The 22,857-nt window shown below is 41.2% G+C and overlaps 2 protein-coding genes and 1 non-coding gene across 4 annotated transcripts; 2 read left to right on the top strand and 1 right to left on the bottom strand.

The window, feature by feature from the left end:
• The first annotated feature begins 256 nt into the window (after nucleotides 1-256).
• Nucleotides 257-3,917, top strand: LOC128768399 (axonemal dynein light intermediate polypeptide 1-like). 2 transcript variants are annotated; one of them, XM_053881261.1, is made up of 7 exons: nucleotides 257-380; nucleotides 516-619; nucleotides 862-1,004; nucleotides 1,074-1,243; nucleotides 2,679-2,857; nucleotides 3,416-3,580; nucleotides 3,646-3,917. In XM_053881261.1, exons 2-7 carry the CDS (start codon nucleotides 533-535, stop codon nucleotides 3,679-3,681), a joined length of 780 nt encoding a protein of 259 aa, XP_053737236.1. In that variant the 5' UTR covers nucleotides 257-380; nucleotides 516-532; the 3' UTR covers nucleotides 3,682-3,917. The 2 variants fall into 2 exon arrangements, with proteins under 2 accessions (XP_053737236.1, XP_053737237.1); XM_053881262.1 differs by having other exon boundaries at nucleotides 276-443.
• Nucleotides 3,518-9,986, bottom strand: gnl2 (guanine nucleotide binding protein-like 2 (nucleolar)). The gene is made up of 16 exons (XM_053881258.1): nucleotides 9,784-9,986; nucleotides 9,437-9,521; nucleotides 9,257-9,351; nucleotides 9,038-9,177; nucleotides 8,408-8,592; nucleotides 8,282-8,348; nucleotides 8,055-8,213; nucleotides 7,868-7,981; nucleotides 7,035-7,163; nucleotides 6,841-6,945; nucleotides 6,602-6,760; nucleotides 5,961-6,068; nucleotides 5,453-5,889; nucleotides 5,313-5,374; nucleotides 4,137-4,213; nucleotides 3,518-4,057 (listed from the first exon to the last, which is right to left on the bottom strand). Exons 1-16 carry the CDS (start codon nucleotides 9,845-9,847, stop codon nucleotides 3,908-3,910), a joined length of 2,136 nt encoding a protein of 711 aa, XP_053737233.1. The 5' UTR covers nucleotides 9,848-9,986; the 3' UTR covers nucleotides 3,518-3,907.
• A 2,952-nt stretch (nucleotides 9,987-12,938) lies between these two features.
• On the top strand, nucleotides 12,939-13,011 carry trnav-uac (transfer RNA valine (anticodon UAC)). Its single transcript has one exon. It is a non-coding gene; the product is annotated as a tRNA-Val (tRNA).
• The last annotated feature ends 9,846 nt before the right edge of the window (nucleotides 13,012-22,857 follow it).

The raw sequence follows: 22,857 nt of genomic DNA, 5'->3' as shown, positions 1-22,857 counted from the left end.
GATGGCGAACGGTGGTGAGCAAATTCAGATCCAATGAGTCGCCTCACTGAGACAACAATGGCCTTCTCTGTCTTGTGGAGCTGCCTACATTTAAAGTGTAAAAGGACTCTACAGTCCTTTATTAGAGACTCCAGACTAAAGGGATCGGATCTGGTGACTTGGTTGCGACGAAATATTTGTCATTTATAACAAAGGAGGATGTGAGGTCATAAAGAAGCAAAACAAAAGTGACATAACAATAAAAAAAGTATTAAAATAAGGAGTTGGTTGGGCTTAATTTAAGCAGTTATTGTTTGCCACTTAGCAAGAGGACACAACACAAATTAGCTAGGCTACTTCCCGTGTTAGCTTAGCTAGCTACCCCTCTCTGCTATCCAGAGGTATGGAATCACATTTTAAATGTACTTGAACTTTTGAAATTCAAACACCTTCTCTTCACAAAAGTACGTTTGCCATGAACTATTGAAAGTGTATCTTGAATTGATAGTTGTTTTCATGCTTGAACGTGTGTTCAGACTGTTCTTGAAACAAGATGGCATCTATAACGCCGGGTGAGTCTCTCCTGAAATATGGCACGGCCATGTTGGTCACCAAGACCACAGATTTGAAGAGCCCAAAGGTAAGAAAAGCATTCTGAAGTTTGTTATTGGTCAGTCAATCTACATTACGTGTCATAAAATTCTAACGAAAAACTGAATCAGAGAAATGTAGAAGTGGACTATATGAGCAAACATTTCCCGGGGTAGTGTCATCTCTAGCCAGTGTTTAACAATGAATAGGTTCTGGTCACATGATAAAAGAAGTCAAAAGCATCAGTAAAACCTCATGAGTGCAGACATAAACCAAACACTGTCTGTCCAGGACTCTCGACGTCCTTCGAAAATGAAGCCCGACCCACCTTCTTCCACCCTCTCTCCCGTACCTCCGCCACCCAAACCCAAAACTGCCTCTGAAGGAGCCTTCAAGGAGAACGAGGAGATTCTCAATTACATCTTCCCGCCCAAGTAAACACAGACACCTCCACTCGCTGTTCAACCCCCGTTGTTGTTTTACTGAGCCTCTGTTAACGGCAGGGAATGGAAGGAAGGGAATCAGCTGTGGCTGCTCAAGGTTTCCACCACACCCTGCACCAGGCCAGACGTCATGAGTCTGGAGGAGCAGCTGAACGCTAAGCTGCAGCTGAGACAGGCGAAAGAGACGGGCTTGTGTCCGGCACGGAGGGATCTCTACACGCAGTGTTTTGGTGAGAACTCTATTTGAGTGATGGACTCCAAAAACAAGATCGCCTCCACTGATTGTTGATATCCTATTGTTTGCCTTTCAACAAGCCTGCTTAACTTTGATCTCACAGTCTGAAGACGCATTTATACTGTACCAAATGCAATATAGCGACTTGACGCATCACGAGTGGTTGCTAGTTCCCAAAACGATAAAAAATGTATCTTGACCACCTGGGGGAGAGTGGTGAAAGTCAACTGGCGGATCAGAAGTACGGTGGTACCTTGGTTCTTGACCACAATCTGTTCCAGACGGCCGTTCGAGAAGCGATTTGTTCGAAATTTGAATCGATTTTTCCCATTACAATTAATGGAAAAAGAAATAATGCGTTCCAAGCCTTAAAATAGGCTTTTGTAGGAGTGAATGTAGAGTGTCTGCTGCAGGTGCGCTGTTCCTCTATGTGTGTGGCCGCTGCATGTGGGAGGGGTTGCCCAGTGACTGACGTCTCTCCAGAAGTGAAGAGGTGCCCGGTGCGTGTCCAGCTCTGAATGTGCGCTTCTGTGCAGTTTGGCTGTGACAAAGTCATAAACCAAGTAACGCTCTGTCCCAGACTCGCCTCATCCCTGTCCCAGCTCCAGCCCACAACAGGACATCAAACCCTGGAGTGAGCGCTCCAGCCTCGGAGGTGTGGAGAGCGAGCACCTCCCCTGTGACACTGGTCCAGTGCGGAGGCAGGAAAGGTTTTACACCTCAATATGAAGAAAAAACAGTCAGGCGTCCGAGTTAGGGATTTTCGTTCGAAATCCGAAGCAAAAAAATCTTGAATTTTTTGTTCGAACTCCGATTTGTTCGAAATCCGGGATGTTCGAAAACCGAGGTTCCACTGTATATTAGAAATAAGAAAAGATTTGAGCATCGCCGTCTCTGGGTCCTTCTGAGTGAGTGAATAGCAGCAAGCAAGGTGGAATCGGGACTATGATTGACAAAACGTGTAACTTTTTCAACAGGAGAAGTGTTACTAGAAACGCTCTGAGACTACAAATGCTGTCGCACCGTTGACTTTAAAACAGTCACATAGTGTTTGGTGTGACGTACCTTTGAGAAGGACCCGAAACATTGTTCAACTTTAGATCCAAGAACAGCAACACAGATTCAATTATAGTAGCTTTCCGACATGTTGGCAATCGTGGGCACGATGTTTATTTTTTTTCTCTTCGATATTATTGTCTTAAGTTAACTTCATATTTGTAGTGACCTACTGTATATTCTTTATATCATCTATATGTTTATAAGAATATTCTTATTTAAGGTTTGATGATGATGTTCTATTCTCTTGTTTAGTAAATTGTTAATAAAAAAAAAAAAAAAGGTTGTGGTCAAGAGGCTCTGAGTAGAGCGAGCTGGGGTTCTGCATTTTAAAAAGCTGGCGATACAGACACCTTGTCTTCTTTTGATGTCAGATGAGCTGATCAGGCAGGTGACCATCAACTGTGCTGAGAGAGGGCTGCTCCTGTTGAGGGTCAGGAATGAGATCCAACTCACCATGGCTGCCTATCACACTCTCTACGAGAGCAGTGTTGCTTTTGCCGTCCGGAAAGCGCTGAAGGCCAAGAGGGACAAGACGGACGTCGAGCAAAGAGTAAGCAGCTTGTTTAGTTCATCTAGATGTGATGAGAGAATGGGTTCAGGTGATAAATATTTGTTCTCGGAAGCAGTGATTCAAACTATTTTTTTCCAATCAAAACAAAGCAAAAATACTATCTTGATGGGCAAATAGAACTACAGTCCAGCAGAGACCTCCGTTGTTTCATAAACAGGAAACGCTCATAGCTAACAAAATGACGAAAGATGCTGTTACCGCTGATATAACCAATAAAATGACCATTTCTAGGATATTTATGAAAACTTAGTTTGAAAGTTAATACTTTGAAAATAAATAACGGGATGTATATTTATTCCATTACTGTTTCTTCGGGTTGGGGGCCAGAAATACATCCTAAATTACACCGCACACAAACTTTTACTTAGTAAAGTAAGTGGAAATTCTTCAAAACAAATAGACTTTTATAAGTAGAGACAGCCTGACAAGTGTGAGCTCACACTCTGGGATTGTTTGTGCAACAATGATTCGCTTCTGATATGTCAGAAGTACAGCAATGACCATAAATGTACACCTCATCATATGTCCCACCGCTAGATCCTGGACTTGGAGAACGAGGTGAAGGAGCTGAAACAGAAGGTGAAGGAGCAAAAATTCAAATGTGAGGAAACGGAGAGGAAAGGGAAAGAGAGACGATACTTGAGGGAAAATAACCACAGAGATGAGATCCAGTTCTTGAAAACGGCCAAGGACGATCTCACGGTGAGTTTAATCGAATGCACCAATGTAACCAAAAACGAGTGCTGACGTTCTGATCGGTTTCACAGACTCAGCTGGAAATGATCGTCACACCAAAGACCTAATGGAAACACGGTTGCATTCTTTCTTGAGCATCATCACTGTGACGCTGTAATATTTTATTTCTCTTAATGGCCAGACAAATCCTCTCTTGAACATCAAGAGTCCAGATGAATGAATGCAAGCAGTTGGAGGTGGAGGCAGATATGGATGTGATTTCATTGCAACAACCTCCCGCTCTCCTGTGCTGTACTTTGAGTGTTATATTAAACAGTTTAGCCATGATGCTTGTCAGTGCTTCGCTCTCTTTGCTTTTCTTCGGTCGGCTGTTTGTGATTGGGCGTCTATCTTCTTATTTCTATTCTTGTTTTTCACATTATGTGTGTCATAATAGCGAACGCCGACTTTCTTGGTCCTCGCGGCCCGATCCAACGCCCTTTTCTGTAAACACAGAGCGAGGTTTTTAGACATTTATTGACGATGTTAGTTTGACCACTTTTGGCAGGTCCGAATCTTTTACCTCTTTGGATGAGAGTTTGTGGTTCTGGCTGGACCCCTCTTCTTCAGCTGCCCTCTTTTGAGCCTTCTGAGCTGAGACTAAGTGAAACAAATATCAGCAGTGAGTCATGACCCCATGTGGGATTGCTCCAGTGCTAGGGATGGGCGATAACTTATATAATATTGTATAATATTGTACACGATATAACAACAAAAACAATCTCTGCGATGACAATTCTGCATCTCATGCTAAATTCGATAAACACGTGGCACACTCGCTGCATTGGACCTTCACACATGAACATGACGAGACCACGACATGGGAGACAAACTCCACTCATAACTTTCATCATAAAACAGTTTCAAGAGAGACTGTGGTGTACAACACATGGAATAGAATGAAAATGTATTTATCATGATAATTGTCACCAAAATGTACATTTATCGTGATATCTTTTTTTTTGTCCATATCGCTCATCCCCATCCAGTACATCTGATCACCAGACAGTACAACTGATCTGAGAACAGGGAGAGCCAAATCTTTCTTTTGTCCACGGTAAGATTTTTTGCTATAAAATTGCCTGTGTAACACCTTTTTAATAAAGCTTGGATATCAGCTCAATTTTGTGTAATGAAAAGTTAGTTAGTAATCGACTTTAATAAGTCAATGTTGGGTTGATAAGTCCAAGAGTTGTGATGTTATCGCTCTCTTCCTAGTAAGCTGAGGCTTCAGGAACATCACCAAAATGTCAACAGCATGGGACCATTTCATAAAGAACACATTATTTACACCACAGTTTGAACAATTAAAATTCAAATGATGTTTCCAACACTAAGTTTTTTCAACAATTTACATACTATTTACAACACTATAATCAAGACAAGTTGCTGACTATTCAACTTATAGTTAAGTCGTAGTTGGTGACAGGTTGACTCGCTGCCGAATCGCCGCTAGTCGCAGCTCTAACGTCACTTGTTGTTGACTACCGTCTCCTGTCTGGTTTATTTAACACAAAATACTAGGCATTCAATCGACAACGCAACTGCCTTGAAGTTTAGTCCCTGCATAACAAAGTTGGTGGAGAAAGCACAAGACGAGAGCGAGACCCTGCCTTGTGATCAGGGTAGGCTGGAGAACAGATGGTACCATTCAACATGACAGACGAAGACAGATGTTTCTAATCACTCAAGTATTTACCTTTTCTGCACTGGTTCTTAGACTTATCCGCCAATATTTTGTCCGAAAACGCCTTTGGTATCCTGTGAAAAAGAAGGTCACCAGTGTAAGCGTAATAGTAACTTAAGCAGATTAGAAACTATGCACTGGATTTCACGGACCTGATTGTCGAGAAGCGCTTCAGCTTGGCCCGGTCCAAGAACTGCTTGTACTTGGCAATCTTGTCATCCAGCTCGCGGATCACTTCCCGCGAACTCTTCTTGGTGTTGCCATCGGTTGTGGCTTCAGGGTTTGGAGACTCTCCCTGGCTGTCTCCGGCTGTTCTCTCTGGCTCCTCGTCCTCGTCTTCTTCGGCGTCTCCCTCGGAGTCGGAGAAGTCGGACAAGTTCAGGTCGGGCATCTCCACAGGAACCATGTCCTCTTCGTTGAACTCCGGTGCCACGTTGATCTTGCCAAAGTTCTGGCGAACGTTGGACAGGATCTTCTGAACCTGCTCCTTCTGCCTCTGATTCTGGTCCTGGGATTCATCTAACTCAGTTGCTTCTTCCTGCATTTCCTCCACTTCCTCTGAAGACTGGTTTGGCACCAACTGCTTTTCCTACAACCAAATGCATGATCAGCACAACTAGAGGACCAGTATAGTAAACAGAACAGAGGAGCGAGCCTTACCTCCTGATCCCCCTCTGGCCCAGGAGGTTTCACAAAGAACGGTATTCGTCCTCGCTGCCAATCATTGAGCACCATTTTGGAGACTGTGGCCAGATCTGGTTCACCTCCCTGCACAGGGGCAGAAACAAGACGTTTAACAACACATGACTCTCATAAATGTCCTTTTACTTGATGTACCAAGATCAGATGTGTTAAACTATCACCCAACTCTCATGTGTTAAGCTCTGCAAAATACAGTCATTGATAGTTTTATTTAAATTTTTATCAAAGAATGTTTAAATAATTTTAGGCTTTTCTGTGACTAGCTTCAAAATATTTGTCCTCCTTCACCACAGACTAACACAGGAGACAGTCTGAATTTGGCTCTACCATCTTTCACTGGCTTCTCTCTAACTTACATCAATTTTAAGGAATTTTCCAGATTCAGTCTTGACATTTATAATCTCCACTAGCGAGCCAGATGAAGGGCAAAGTGTGGACACTGATCTTCGCAGTACACTATATCAACATGCCCTGTTGTCAATCTAGTTTATCAACAAAGTATTTGCAGTCCCCGTGGACTTCAGTTTGAAACATGACCGGGATGTAAACAGAAGTCTCACAAGTTGGAACTGAATGTCCACTGAGGACCAATAACAGACCTTTAGAAGCTTCCCACTGCGAAACGCCAGTTTCTCCAGAAAGTCTTCAGCGGAGCTCCAAGTGGGAATTCGGTACGTCTTTTGAATATACTCCGGTTTGGCGCGTTCCAGAACTGCTGCGATGTGCTCCTCTGGGTTTTTGATTTTCTCAACTTGAACCTTTATGAAGGGGAGAGCAGCAGTTACAGTACGTGTTGAGCAGATCCAGATCTAGCAGAAAACGTTTAGCGACGACTCACCACTCCTTTGAGGACGATATCAGTCTCACTGTCTTCTGAAGGATAGACCACACCGGGGCAGTCGATGAGGAAGATGCGTCTCATCAAGGTAATGTACTGCCAGACCTAAAATTTAAATCAGAATTAGTTTGAGTAGATATCCTCCATTCATCCCACAGTGGGAGAATTGGAAATGCCATGACTCTATGCTCTACCTTTGTTTCTCCAGCCAATGGCGCCACGTTGCAGACTTTCTTTGACCGCAGGGTGTTGATGACGGAGCTCTTGCCAACATTGGGGTACCCGATGAAACCAACGCTGATCTGTTTCTTGTCTGTGTGGAGCTGCAGGGTTTAAGAATTATTATTCATTCGGTCGAACTATACATCAAATCTAGGGCTGAGTATTGGCGACGAACCTGGCGATACGATGTGCATCACAATACTTGGGTCACGATACAATATTATCATGATATAACGCTATTACGATACAAAGAGATATTATACCCCACACATATAAAAATCTAAAGAAGAGAAGTAAAATCAAGTTGCTGCATATGCTCATCAGAAGATATTGATCATTCAGAGAATAAATTGAGTCAAAATTATTTGCTTCAAAACAACCCGGTTTTAGACCATTTTCTCAAAAAATAAAGATAAAATGTGTACACACACAAACACACAGCAATCATAAAGTGCAACGGGTTTCTTTTCACACTTCTGTTGTGTCCGTTTAAACAATGATCTGAGCATACAACATAAAACAAAATGGCAGTGTGTACAGCACATGTGATGAAGTGAGATGTTATGGTGACATACAACTCTGCGACCCTGGACGTCCATCCGTCACGCGTCAGGGCGACTCTGCCATCTGATGCGGTTTCGACGAGACTATAAGAGTGTAAATCTTTACATGTGATGCGTTGAGCTAGAGGTGATGTGGATGGCACCAAGTTGTTTGTTTTGGATCAGTACGACTCTGGGTATTTCTCTGTCAACACGTCAGCACGATGTCTCGCCAGGTGAGCTCAAACCCCTGGTTAGTCTACCTTTCCAAACTGTCGCAGCAGCTGAATCAGGGATCCTTTGCCGAATGAGTTGGTGAGACTGGCGTGGAAGGCCAGTGTGGGATACTCCTGGGAGAGAACTGCCACCCACCGTTTCTGGTTGAGAAATGCCACTTTAGCCACAGAAACAACTGACAGTCATTTCCAATACACGAGCAAAAAGTCTTACGGTGACCCATGTGGGGATCAGATCACACTTGTTCAGGACGAAGATCAGATGTTTCCAGGATTTCTCCTTCTTTATGTATTGCTCTATGCTCTTGGAACGGGTTCCCATGGGGTCACGAGCATCCAGGACTTGGATGACAACGTCAGATGAATCAATGACCTAGAGAGACACACCATAGCTGTCAGTTTCTTAATAAGGGATGATGATGATAAACAACAAATGTATACCTTGTAGAGTTCTCCCCAGATTCTCTTCGACTGACCCTTCTTGAAGATTTCTTCACGTGCTTCCTCCCTGTGGGATAAATCCCTTAGCTTTGCTGAAAAATCATACCGGATTTTGAAGAGTCTTACCGGACTCCGGTGTCCTCAGTCACAAGGTCTGTGTCTTTCTCTGCATTGTAACTCAATGCTGAGGCCTCGGCCTGCTCCAGCAGGTCCTTCACATCCTCCACCATCAGATTGGGCCTTTTCCGCTGCGCTTTCGGTCCAAATGTGGTCTCAAAGCCTTCAGTGTCCAGAATGTGAACCTTGGAGTTCTGGAAGAAATTGTGTTGCCAAGAAATATGAATCTATTCTTTGTTAATAACTGTTCAGACCACATGCACTGATAAGCCATTGCTCACAGTCAGCCAGTCAAGATCACGGTTTACTGAGAAAAATAACATTTTAAATAGATGCTTTCCCTCAATTTATATATTATTCAAGACCAGTTCAAAGATTGGAATTTGTTAAGCTGCTGTTTTTTGTATTTTAATAAAATTAAAGCACAACACCTGTCAATTCACTGCTTTGAACATCAGTAATATCTGCGCAGATTGTTCTTGGAAGATTTGAAAAAGAGCAAGCAGCTATTGAGACTGAGACTTTTACCAACACACAGTCATTGGTAAAGCTTGCTGTCATTGCAAGTTGTGCAGTGGGGAGCCAACATCAGCTACTCCACAGACAAAGACGGGGATTTCTATTTCTGAAACTACTCACATGAGCTTTAACTTTATCATGCAAGAGGGACATGGGGAGTTTGCTTTGCCTCATCACGACACGATAGGGATCCTTCTGCACGGCATTCATCTCATCCTGGAACTTCTGGAGGGACGACTGCTTGATCACACGAGTATTTGCTAGAAGGTTTGAAACACTTCCCGTTATCCACACTCATCAATCAACCAATCGCTGCACAAATATAACAATGTTACCTACCGAACCATTTGATATTGGGTTCAACTCTGGCTACCGTGCCTGAAGCAACCGTTGACTGGTACTGTAGTGGTCTGATGACCTTTCCTCGTTTATCGCTGGGAAAGAACACAGAAACATAAGTACCACTTGAAATTAAATAATACTAACAAATAACCCAAGCAGAAAAAGTTATGACGGTACCATCTCTGCTTTTGTCTGTACATATTCAGACGCTTTATCGTGGCTCGGTCCCTCATGTTTTGACCACCAGCTCCCTTGACACGATCTGTTGGAGTAAAAGAAATGCACATACTGAACAATTCACGCCTGAAAACCTACGTTATTACACTGCCCGGGTTAGTTTTCCTGGACGACACTAACATTGCCATTGAATTGCTTTACAGGTACATTAATGTGAATTAGTTATGTGTCTATAATGCCATAGATTGTCATATTTAATCTCAATTCAACGTTACGATACAACTACTGTCACGTACGGGGAACAACCACGTATAAACAAACTGTGAGGCTAACGGCGATTAGCTCACCGGGGTTGGAACTGGATGTCGAGGGGTTTATGGAGCTTTTCCCCTTATACTTTGGCTTCACCATGATGGCTGTTTAGTCGGCTTTGGGTTCGCCGGTAAAAGAAGGAGAAACGCGACAGGAGCGAGAGCCAAAGCCTTTGTTTTTCTTGCTGGTTTTCTGCCTTCTGCTCGGAACCACACAGCGCACGTGTCTACGCTGGAAACAGGAAGCCCGTCAGACCACGAGCGACAGTCGAGGAAGTCCCGCCCCCTGTCAGAGCGAGCGAGTGGCCGACAACCAAAGATGATATTATTAGTTTGTATTTTAATGTGTTACACCTTGGAACATGCAGTATAGTACTATATTCATCCATAATAACTAATAGTAATATCCTATATGTCTCCACAAGGGCGCAACACCAGCAGACTGTACATTTCATACCTGTGTTTGCGTTAATAATTATAGAATTTGCGTCAATTTACCCCCCACTTTTGTCGTTTTATCTTGTCCGCATTGAAATAGCTGCCGCCCGCACTTACACAGCTCTGCCAGTAGATGGCAGCAAGCAAGGACTAACGCAAGAGGACAATAAAGGTATAAGTCATCGTTTAAAGCTGACGTTGCATTTCCATGAATATGGATTGGTATGAATTCGTTGAATAAAATGATTCGTTTGTTTGTTTTCAGTGCGTTTTGATGGAGCAAAATTCCTTAAACAAATAAAAACACCACGCTCATGAGCAATTTGATTGTTTACAGAAGGAGAAGTCCATTCTTCGTTCTGCATCTGAATTTTTTCTTTTCTGAAAATGGATTGTCGCAGACCATAACTCCTCAGGTGTCAGTCATTGGGCACAAAATAAAGTGCTTGGTGTGCAGCTCTGCTAGTAGATTGCCGCCATTTACTGGCAGATCTGTGTAACTCCCAGGTCAAGAGCAATGGTTCACCTGAGAACTGAAACACCAGACCTGATAAAGCGCATCTATTTTTTACGTGTCGAGTAACCACTTCCTGTGCAGACCGCGACTGAGACTGAGGTTTTCCAGTGACAGCAACAGTTTTGTGAGATGTAAATTGAAAATGATGCATGAGGAACAACACTATTGCTATGATCTACAAGTGTGCTACAATCTGTGCATATATTGGATGCAGCACAGCAAGAGAAACAGTTAAATGAAGACATAAAGAGGAGATGCTGGTGGAAAAAGAATTCAAACAGTTCCATTCTAAACATGGACGAGCGCTTCAGAACATTTAAAAAAATAAATATTAAGTATGAGCTTGAGAATTTCTACATCTCTACACAGACGCACACACAATTAAAAAATAAATAAATTAAAAAGTCATTGCACAATGACAATGTTATTACAGTACTAGAAGTTAGGTGGTGCTTCACCACATTAGTCTGAACATATTAAGCGAATTTAGTCCCTCTTTGTGATGTGCACTCAGACAATTGACAATGCTTGTTTCATAATAAATAAACATAGAATAATCACAGCTCATCGTGGTGAAAGGCAGCAGCGTGCAACGTTGCAGCTCAACTTAATAATCAGCGCAAAGTCTGGTTGAATATTAACTTTGTATCTTTGCATAAACAAATTATGTCTGCAGAAACAGATTGTTTGAGCTGCTTGTTGGCTGGTATTTACTCCTGCAGATCAAGCCAACTAGCAGACAGAACACAATGTCCTGCAAAAAGATTACAGCTTCCCTTGTCCTGGTGTGTAAAACACAAGTGGGTCACTGTCATTGAGACAAGACTTGGATCAAATCCTGGCACGTGAAGGTTGGGAACATAGCGGCCTCTTTGGTACATTAATGACAACAGCAACATCAACATGTTTAACCTCACGTGACTTAGATTAAACTGCTGACTGATCATCTACTTGCATGTCAGGCAATGTTCTGAACCTGGCGAAGGCATTCGATATACATTTATATGCATGGAAAACATGACATAAAAAACAACGACAAACCTTTCACTGTCATATTACTTTTCTTTCTTTTTTCTAACTTTTATTTCTTTATTTATTATTACAATTTTTGAATTTAAAAACGTGCTGTAAATTGTATCATTTTAATTGTGTGTGTGGATTTATTTTTTTGAGGGAGTCCCTCAAGTGTAAAATTAAAACAAACAAAAAAATCTTTGCACTGAACTGTGTGTAGATTCATATATCCAATGGATCAAATATCCAAAATGCAACGAACTTCGCAGCTATGTTCATGAATGTGTGCACAGGGATTATTATTATTAAGATTATTATAATTCATATTATTTTCAATAATAATAATAATAATAATAATAATAATAATAATAATAATAATATTTTCAAACTGAAATTAAAGACAAGCAGTGAAATAATAATATTTAAATACAATTTCAAATTGCCAAACAGCCTGTGGAACAGTCAACTGAAAACAATATCTTTACATGGTCAGCTTCTGAGCGAGTCTCACTGTCCTCAAGGGTCCGATTATGGCTCCCAGGATGCCCATTTGTCGGTTCTGATCTGAACTACGTCAATAAATAACTTGGTTTCTCATCTTTTGCTCCAATGCATCGTACAATATCCCACTTAAGCTCTGTAAACAGACTATCTCCACACCTGAAGGTATCTTATCTGGGAAAGTCATTATTACTTTTCTCTGTTCTGTGGCATGTGCAGCCACTGATAAATGGACACGTGGACACAGAGAGGTCTACTCTGGGAACGTGCTGAGCAGAGGACTCACTTTGTTGACGCACACATTTGTCAATATGTGCCAGCGCTGAAGACAGATCTGCTCCAGTGTGATTTCACTTTCTCACCTTCTCTGCAAACATCTGCAAGGACAGCACCGACCTCAGGCCTGCGTGACCTGTACGGCAAACATAGGGAAAAAGACAGAATGGAATGACAAAATAAACATATTTCCATGCTTGCATGCAAGAAACTTATCAGGGCATTTTGTCTTTCTACATATCTTTGTTTTATTATTATAGTTTATTTTCCTCGTAACTGTAGCTTTGTATTATGTTTATTTAATTATTTTTCATTTTCCTTATTTTTTTCCCCTTTTATTTGTCTTAATTCTTTTTTATTTTCCTTTTATTTCCTTAATTCTTTTTTAGTTTCAATTATGAAAAGGTGCAGGTCAGGTTCATGTCGAAGACGACTTGAAGTGTCTGGTTCCATAGTGTAGTGGTTATCACGTCTGCTTTACACGCAGTAGGTCCTGGGTTCGATCCCCAGTGGAACCAGTAAGACTTTTAAAGCTGTGGACATTCATCTTTGTAAGATCTCCCTGGACTGGTGTTTCCTGCTACAAATCAAATATGCACACAGGCTGACTGATGTCTTTCAATTCTCTGCAGGTGTAAATGCCTGTTTCTGAGCTCAGTAGGTGGCGCTCATGCTTTCACAATTATGTGCAGTTTCAGAGAAATAGTTGGTAAAAGAGAAAGATTACAGCAAAGAGTGCCATCGGGTGGCCACTGAAAATTAGAACATGGTTTCATGAAACCTTATAAATCACCAGTTTTGCTATTAGGCATGGATGCTTCACTACGCCAGGCTCCAGACATGCACCCTTGTCGGTGTAAATTCTAGAATATGAATGTGTGAATTGTTGTATTTTTCGGCCCATGTCCTCACAATTTCTTCAATACTTACCTCAGCTGTGTGTAGTCCACAAAAATGATGCATCCACCCGCCATTACGAGAGGCAAACAGAAGATTTGTTTTGCCGTCTGACTTTTCAAAGTTCACACTGTTGCAATTCATTTATTCACCTTTGTGTAGCCAAAACAACAAACTAAGTTATAGCTATATTTTCACCATTACTGAAAATGCGACTGAATTTCAAATGTTTGCGCTTGTATTTGTGAAACAAGCAATTATTATTATTATTATTATTATTATATTTTTTATGCTATTTTGACAGATTTTTCTCTCCTTGAATTGTAATGCTTTTTTGCCATGGCCTTGTCTTTACAGTATGTTACTATATACATTAAGCCTGAATACATTTCATACTTATTTAATACAATGAATTTTGAAGATGTCGGGAAACCATCTATTTTTCACTACAATATTTCCCCTGATCTATAATTTGGGCTGGAGGACCGATAGAAGTTTATTTGAAATCAAAATTCCTGCTGCTAAAGAGCTGTTCCGATGTTGCCCTCCAGTTTACATGCTGGTAATTTTTTCTCGTCATTTTGTCGATCTTTTGCCCATTGTGTCTTCTCACCTTGATGCTCACCCTTCTTTAAATCCCCTTCACTACAAGTAGTTCAACACACATGTAAAAATACCGTCCCTGTACAAACATGCATTTGTAAAACTGTGAGGTTTCAATGATGCAGGAATATTTGCAGCACTGTTCAAAAGGGGAAAGTTGCTCATTCAGAAATTGTTCAGAAAATATACCAACTTATGACATTGATGGACATATCCCATAATGCACTGCAACTCTCAAGGTGCCATCTCAGAATTTCTTTTTCTTGTATTATTTGCAGTTTTGACCTTTTTTCTTGACTCCTTGCCGTCCCAGTCTGTCTCACCCCCCTCCTCCACCCTCCTCCACAGAGTTGTTGCGTAATCGTGACCCTCACCTCCAACAGAGAAGAGAATAGAGGACGTTTGAAAAAAAATGTGTCTAACTGCTCTGATGTTCTGGTGAAGCTTCTACTGGAACAGGAATGACTCGCGTCGTAGATCAGCAATCCTTCACCTGACGACGTGAAGAGAAATTTGACATTATTATGTAATCCCATCTAAATGCCGTGTCGGCAAAACTCCTGCAAGCACGTAGCACGTAGCAGTGTAGGAAGGAAGGAAGCGTGCGCCTCAAAGATGTGACCTCCTCTGCGCTCTCACATCCACAACCCCTGAACCTCTCAGTGTCAAAATGTGGTATTGATTTTCAGAGAGGAAAAGGACATTTGTGCCCTATGGTGTCTTTCAAATGTCTTCTAGTCTTTTATTTTAGGAACTACCAAGGGTGTAATGTGCGTGATGCCGAGCGAGAAAGACACGCTAAAATGGGGTAAAAAAAAGGCAAATTACATCACTTCACTACACACACCCTGAATATGGTAATGTGCTCTTTATATCTGAGCAATTTTGTGGGTACAAGCTAGGCAGTACAAATCTGTAAATAACTGCACATGGATGCAATGATTGCTGCATGATATTTTAAAGATAGAAGTACTGTAAAACGCTGAGGGTGTTGGCTCCACCTGCTTGATCTAGATCTGAGTACATCTGCCCCTCAAGACTCATCTCACGTGTAGGTGGACCTCTCTTCCTGGTCACTTCTCCAGCTGTCATATCGGAACAAGCTCGACGATGTAGTACTGTGACATGATCTTTGCCGACACATCCTCCACTCAGGAGCAGGAGACTGGCGCGGCTGATGCGAAGCCTCAGTTCGACTGGACTCTGGCGAAGGTGCAGACATACGATACTGCACCAACATAATGAACTTGCTAGAGGCGTTCATGTGTTCACAAAGTAGAATCTACATTGAAAGGCAACAATGCGTTTTCCTCATCTGCCACATTGTCTTGTGTTCATTTTGTTGACTGAGATAAAAAGAAAAAATATTTGTCAACGTTCCTTTTTCATGGAGGTAAACAAAGCTTAGAACGTCACTAGGTGTATTACAGAAAAAACAAATGAACAAACAAAACCTGTGAAAAAACAACACTGCATTTTCAACTTCAGACGTGGCATCCTGACATTCATTCTCAGGTAAGGCAGCAATATTTTATCAGATATTGTGTGTGTGTGTCGCCTCAAAAGTTTATGTTAATTATTCACAGAAATTGACGCAAGGGGGTTTGTGTACCTAAAAGGGGAAGTGTGTAAGAGGTCTCGTAGTGTTGAACTGATAGATGCAGAGGACCTGTGATGATGGAGATAATCCACGGGCAACTTGAAAACAAGGGACTTCTACTCATGCAACGCAGCAGACCGGCAAATATTTTTTATTCACAGGCTTTATTTTTATTCAGTTTATTAGAGCTATTTTCCTATATAGCTCTAAAATAATAATCCAATAATGGTGTCACAGTGCACTTGTTTTGACCTTCTCTCTTTTAGTTGTTTGCCCAAAAAACATTTATTTTTCTGTATTATAAAGTATGCAATTTCAACTACTTTTATAACTTAAATGTTTAGTTGAGAAAGATCACCGTGGATTTAGTGATTTACTGGACTGAAACTTAGATTTTAGGTGATTTTTTTTCTCATTTTATAGTATTGTTTCAGGTTGTTCTTTGGTTCTGTTCATGTGTTTCTTTCTCTCTCTCTCTCTCTCTCTCTCTCTCTCTCTCTCTATATATATATATATATATATATATATATATATATATATATATATATATATATATATATATTCTTCCCTCACCCTCTCCCAGGTGGGGTGGGTGGTTGTTACTCCTCTTCAGCTCGGGTCCTCTAGGCCTGGGAGCTTGAGGGTCCTGCGTTGTATCTTAGCTGTTCCTTTGGACTGCACTCTTCTGGAGTGACAAGTCTGATGTTTCTCCAGGGAGCCACTTTTCCAGTGTGGGGGTCACTGCCCCGAGTGCTCCGATCACCACAAGCAATACCTTCACCTTCCAGGATTTCTCTAGCTCTTCTTTGAGCCCCCGGTATTTCTCTAGTTAGTACGCTACACTACACTACACTACACTACACAGCATTTGTATCGCATGTGGGTCAGTGGAAGAGTTCTCTCTCCTGAGATTCACTCATTAACCCCGGCTGACACAGCACAGTTAACGTCATCAAGCCTAAAACTGCCGTTTACAACCTGCTGATTCCCTCATTATATAAACGTCACAGACGGTTTTTAAAGTTTAACATCCCTGAGTCAGCAGGTCCTGCCTTCAATAGTAGAGAAGGTGACCTGAGGCGCTTTCATCATGTCAAGTAAAGAACGCAACATTCACCAGACCAGTTTAGTTTACGATAAAAATAATATCTCTTTTCTGATTCAAGTTTCGGGTTTCACTTTTCTTCAGAAAACCCTTAAAGCTTTAAAAAGAAGCTTTAAAAAAACTGAAAACAATACAGGAAATAGTGACAAACCACACATTGAGCTCAGGAAAGCCCCTTGTCAAAATTCATGTGACATCATAGAATCCAACATTATTCAAAAGAAGTGGATGGCAAACACAGCTTTGGTGTAATTTGCTCAGTCAAAACTTGAGTGGAGATTTGCTCACATGAGAAACAAAACTGCTAACCCACTTTAGGTGGGCTAATCCCACTAAATGAGCAACTTGCTAGAGGCTTAGTTCGAGACTGTCAGAATGAGTATAAAAATAGAATTTTAGAAAGGTTTATTAATTTAGACGAATCCAGAAGTGAATTTTTTTCATTCATCGTATGGCATCTTCCTCATTCGCATAAATAAAAAGTGTCTATTTAACAAAAGACACAAAGTTTGCTTGATTTAGTTCCCACTTATGGTACTTCCGAGGTCCATCTTAAGCAACTATCTAATGCTTTACACTGTCGCACACCTGTGTCTGTGATGCAACATGAGTGCAGATCCATCAGAATCAAGCCATGGCTCCACACATTGACACAAGCGTATCATGAGTAGGGAATCAAACCAGCAACCTTCCAGTCACAAGACGACCGCTCCACCATGTGAGCGATGCCTGTGCTGTGTATGTTGTTGTTCCTGGGAATTTCATTGTCAAGTAGTTGTATGTGTTATTCAATTGTTATTCAATTTATTATTGTATTGTACTGTACCAGATAAGCAACTTTCACCACCAGACACATACTGAACTCAGAAGCCGTCAGGAGCATCGATCAACAGGTGCTCAGTCCTGTTTCATTATCTTTATAACACAGCTATTGTTGACTTTCACCCGAATCGAATGATCTCTGGGACGTACATGTTCAGGCTGAAATGTTTAATCCATAACTGAAAACTTCTGTCTCTCTCCAAACCACATAGACACACACACACACACACAAAGGTTGTGAAAATGTCCTCAAGCGTTCATAGTTTTACCAGCGACCACAACTGGACTTTTGGATTGTTAAAATCAATAGTATGGGTTCACACATGGTTGAGTCACTTTTAAATGACCTGTGCTGCCTGTTTGAACTCCAGCATGAACTTGCTTCTTATCGTTTGCATTTCATACATGATATTATCTTAACTAGAGAAATAGTCTGGGCAAATTAAATCTTCTGTATTCATCCTTCCAACCTGTTGTGGTGACGTACTTTAGAAAGCATATGTTAAAAAAACATTAAGATGTTTAAAAATGTTCAGGAAAAGTCAAAGGCAGTATTTCAAAGAATGCCTTGTCAAAAGTAAAGTTTCTTCTGGTTTGAGTGGGTTTTGACTCACAGATTTAGTCGAGAGAAGAGGTGCCAAATTGAAAATAACAGTCAAACAGGATGAATTTTTATTGAATTGTCTGAAGTCGAACAGAAAAAAAACCAATTAAATTGAATCATTTACTGTAACGTCAACACCTACAACTGCTGCAGTGCAGCCTGGGTGTCTCATGAAAGTGGCATTTCTGCTGTGGCTCAATGCCTATCAAAGCTTAATGACATGTGTTTGACATGTTTGGACTTGATGATACAACCTTGCAAATCTGGACGTTTCTAACCACACACCATGTTCTTGTTGCCTCCGGCTGCCATCACACGCCCTTTGAGAAATAACTGACATGAGGAGAAAACAATAGGTGGCAGGGCAAAGCAAACACATGTTTGTCTGAACAGAGTGCAGTTGTGCACAACAGTGATCCTCTTCAGCATTTGGTTTTTCAACACCTGACTGAATTTGTCTGGGAACTGATGAATAGGACACGGACAAGAGGTAAATCTCACAGTCAGCAGCAACTGTTCCCACAATTTTGGTGCCATATTTTTTTTATGGAGGATTAGCCATTTTGAATAAACGTGTTATTCATGTGTCAAACTTAAAGACTGCCCCATGATGAAATGGCACAACTGCTGCCAAAACTTTACTGTATATCTTTCTTCAAATGTTGCAGTGCATTGAATCATCTGCTTGAATTAGTGGAGGTCATACTTTTTAAAGTTGGCATCTAAGTGTGTAGCAGTGGAGCAGGAGGCCCATTTTGCAGCCTGTTAACCTGCGACTAGTTGAAGCAACACATTCTCACTCTGAAGGCGTCAGGTAGTGACTATTTTCAAGAGGACTTTTGCATCCCACGGTGAAGCGAAAGTTTGTTGCATTAGGTTTTCAATTGAGGCACATGTTCGGCCATCTATCCTCGTCCGCTTATCCATTGCCAGATTGCGGAGGCAGCAGCTTCAAAAGGCTGCGCCAGACGCCCTTCTCCTGGGCGACATTTAGCTGCTCCGACTGGGGGATCCCGAGATGCTTTCTTTGTTTCTGTCGTGTTGAATATACCTGTATTGTAGCTTTGTCTATATCTTGAATTTTCAATGCTTGTTGCTGTAACCCAAATTTCCCCATTGTGGGAAGAACAAAGTCATTCTATTGTATTGTATTGTATTGTATTCTATGTTCTTTCTGCCACAGCGTATGACCATAGGTGAGGGTCGGGACAAAGATAGATCTGTAAATGTCTGCAGCAAATCCTGGCATTATAGGCAGTGTGGCAGAGTTAAGATTAAACCCACACTGAATGTCAAAGAAGAGAGAATTTTTTTTTACTCCATTGAAACACCTATGCGCAACATGGAAGGCCGACATCTTACAAAAAGTTCATTAAAAAAAGTGACTATTTGACACTTTGGAAGAGACAATGTGTTGCTTGGACCATAGACATCCACCGAGGTACAGCCTCACTATGAACCTCTGAACCTCTGAGAGTGAAAACACAACTATGTCCATGTTACAGCAGGACTCAGGAGAAGCCGAGCCAAACCAGTCCTGAACCAACCAACCAACAGGATTTCTTATTACCGATCGGGTGTCTGAAGGCTGCCATCACTTGATTATCAGTTTGGTGCTGGTTGTTTCAGCTGACACCTGATTGGTTAACCTCAATGTGCTTGCAGGGTTGGAACACAAACCTGCATCCACTGAGGACCTTTTGTGGGAAAGGGGATAGTTACTTCCATCCCTTTTGCTTTGTTGGGTTGTCAATGAACTTAGCTTTAATCTCCGTGACGGTTGATGCATTCATTCAAAGTACAATGAAGTACAGTGAGAAATAAATAAATAAATGTTTCATATTTCAATTTACCATAATGTATATATGAGGAACAGCACGACTTATTTTAGACCTTTCGCTCTTCTTCGTGACTCATTGACGCGCTACTTTTCTTTAATCCATACTGATCTCTTTAAATGAAGACTCCCAAGCAGGAAACATAAAGGCAAAAAGAGGCCCGAGCAGAGTGAGGGAGAACCGTGTGGCTGGGGATGAAGTGATAAGTGAGTTCAACACTGAACAGGAAGGGCCAGTAGAGCAGGCCAGCTGAAGAAAAAAAAGACCCAGAAGACAAAGAAAGCATGGAAAGCACATAAGATCAGGAGGTCGAGTTTGCAGAGCCCGAAGAGAAACGCAGAGTCAGGAAGGCGAACTGGGTCAAAAACAGGAATCACAGGGATGTGCCTGGAGAAGCCCAGCAGAAGAGGAAGTAGAGAAGCAGTTCTATCGGCCTTTGTGGGAGGTATTTAACTGCAGGTGCATGTCACCCAGCTCATTTTGGAGAGGGGCAAAGTGCAATTACAGATAGATCGAGCGCTGCACCCTTATTATATTAAGTATTAAGAACAAAACATATATGCAAAAGTTGAATAAATAATAAGTTGCTGAGGTGTGCTTGTTTTGCTTGTAATGTTACTCAACATTACTAGCAGTAATATAAACTATTTACTGTTTTAAATGTTAATAGAATTGCAAAAATCATAAATGAAGTGCTTTTTTTTCCTTTGTCCAAATTTTATGCCAGTTAAACGCACTTTTGAACCTAGTGGTTAAATATTTCTTAAAATGCATCAAAGTAGTTCATCAGTCTGCTATGTTTTATATCAGTCACTAACCACACAAAAGTTGGACATTAGTTTTGGAAGATTAATACCTGAGACGCCTGAACTTTTTCTCCCAGAATCTGCATCAGAGGCCGGTTGAAAAAAAAAGAGACTCCTGTCTGTACTTGAATATTTTTTTGATGACCTCATGGGAAACTGTTCCTCAATGGCATTTTCGTATACAGACTGTCTCAGGCCTGAAGATAGGTGAGGAGGATCCTTCGACAACACCTAAGAACCAATTTACCTATTTGAAAGTGCAGTAGATTGGAACGAGTGCAACATTTGGGTTTTGTTTAGGAATGTATTTCCGAGATAAAACTCTTCCCCGAGCGTCAGTCATGAAAAATACTTTCTGAACTAGATAGGAAGACCACCTCTGTTTGTGATAACCATTTCTGGCAACTTTGAACATGGTTCATCACTCAAAATTTCTCTGTATGCAGATGATGTTTTGATAGAATTTATAATGTGGCCAATTCGCCTCCACCGCTTAAGTTTTAACTATATTTGTATTCAAGTTATTTACTGTAAAGGTCTTTCCAGGCTCAACTTTCCTCCACTTGTCGCACTGCTGTGTAAGGACTGTGAATGCAGGCCCAAGTTAAACCTTTTCAATCAGTTTCCAAATTTCCCTGCATATTTCACAGATTTTTCTCACTGAAGTTTCTTCCCCACATTAAAACTCTGTTTGATCTTGGATTTTTGGACCACTGGCGGCAAGGATATTTAGTTACTATTTTTATTTATTTGTACGTAAGTTCTAAATATTGTTCAGAAGAAGTGATGGACACAGCAAAGTGGTCTCCCACTTGACAAAGTCTGAGTTGACTTCACAATGTGTCTTGCTGCTGTGCTTCTTCTAATTTGGGGCTCCTTGAATAAACAATATTAAAAGTCTTCACCTTTTAAAACAAACCGAAAAATGATTTTTGATTTTTTTAAATACATATCTAAAGATGGGAAATGCAATTTCAGTATCTGCTGCTGCTGGCAGGATTGTCTTTCTCAAGTGTTTGGTGAACAAAATTTCATTTCTGCCTCTTGTGATCACTTTTATTCCCCAGTTTGCAAACAGACCTAAAAAAAAGTGGAAAAAAAACAACGGCTTCATGTGCACATGACCCAAAAGCATGCTGGGTCCGTGCATGTATTTGTAAGAAGGATGAGAGCTCATATTGATCTCCTTCATATTCCTCCTGAGCCAGAGCCCCTCAGCTGACATCTGACCTGGCGGTGTCCTCTTTTGTAATCTTTTTAAGCTGATATCTAAACATGAACAAGCTTGAAAGCCACGACTGAAACAATGGAACTGCTTATGTAACTGCATATAGATTTGTTTTCAACAACTTCAACTTCCGTGAAGAAGCATCTAAGTGAAACTGAGTGGCCTGAAAATCCCATCAGCAGGACTTCCTGGTCGGAGCGGAGCGTTCCGATGATGTGATCCATTGTTCCTCACGTTCATTGTGTTTGCTCCGGTATCCACAGTCAGATAGACGGAACAGACGTGCCTGTGATCGTGTTTGAACATAAGCATAATGACAACAGTGAGCACTGACACGTGATAAAAGAAGAATGCCTGTTTATTGATCTCTGACCAGCGATAGCGGCTCTCATCTTTGATTAAATCTACACATTTGAGCTTAAACCTGAGCTAACACTTGATAAGTCTGTGTTCTGTCTTGGGTGAGCAAACAGCCAGAACTGAAATGTTTAATTTGGAATACAAGCTGCTGCATCATGGGACTTGTAGTCTGAACTATAAACAATAGCAGTTGTGTTTTTAAAGAAACCTGTTCTACCACGGAAAAGCTTCAGCTTGCATTTTCCATTCTGTGCAAAATTTGTTACACACTCACGCAAACAAATTTCAAAGTTTTCAATATGATTCTTTGTTTGGTGGGTTTGAATGAGGGAGACTAAATTAGCATTGGCTTGATAGTAATTCACACTAATGATGGCTTTCATGAGTGTAATCAACACCATTTCCTAAACCAATTTCTCGATGCATTTGAATGCAAATGTCTCTCAGGGAGACAAGTCGAAACCGAGCGTCAGCTTTGATCTTCACACAGATTAATCACTG

Source organism: Synchiropus splendidus, chromosome 12, assembly GCF_027744825.2.
Source record: "Synchiropus splendidus isolate RoL2022-P1 chromosome 12, RoL_Sspl_1.0, whole genome shotgun sequence".
NCBI classification, from domain to species: Eukaryota; Metazoa; Chordata; class Actinopteri; order Syngnathiformes; family Callionymidae; genus Synchiropus; species Synchiropus splendidus.
This window is presented reverse-complemented; position numbering and strand designations above follow the sequence as displayed.

Coding starts and splice junctions, on each gene's coding strand:
- gnl2 (XM_053881258.1), bottom strand. CDS start 9,847: ATGGTGAAGCCAAAGTATAAGGGGAAAAGCTCCATAAACCCCTCGACA. Junction 9,178..9,256: donor ACCCAATATCAAATGGTTCG/GTAGGTAACATT, acceptor CAAACCTTCTAG/CAAATACTCGTGTGATCAAG. Junction 7,164..7,867: donor TGCTGCGACAGTTTGGAAAG/GTAGACTAACCA, acceptor TAAACCCTGCAG/CTCCACACAGACAAGAAACA.
- LOC128768399 (XM_053881261.1), top strand. CDS start 533: ATGGCATCTATAACGCCGGGTGAGTCTCTCCTGAAATATGGCACGGCC. Junction 620..861: donor CAGATTTGAAGAGCCCAAAG/GTAAGAAAAGCA, acceptor CTGTCTGTCCAG/GACTCTCGACGTCCTTCGAA. Junction 1,244..2,678: donor TCTCTACACGCAGTGTTTTG/GTGAGAACTCTA, acceptor TTTTGATGTCAG/ATGAGCTGATCAGGCAGGTG.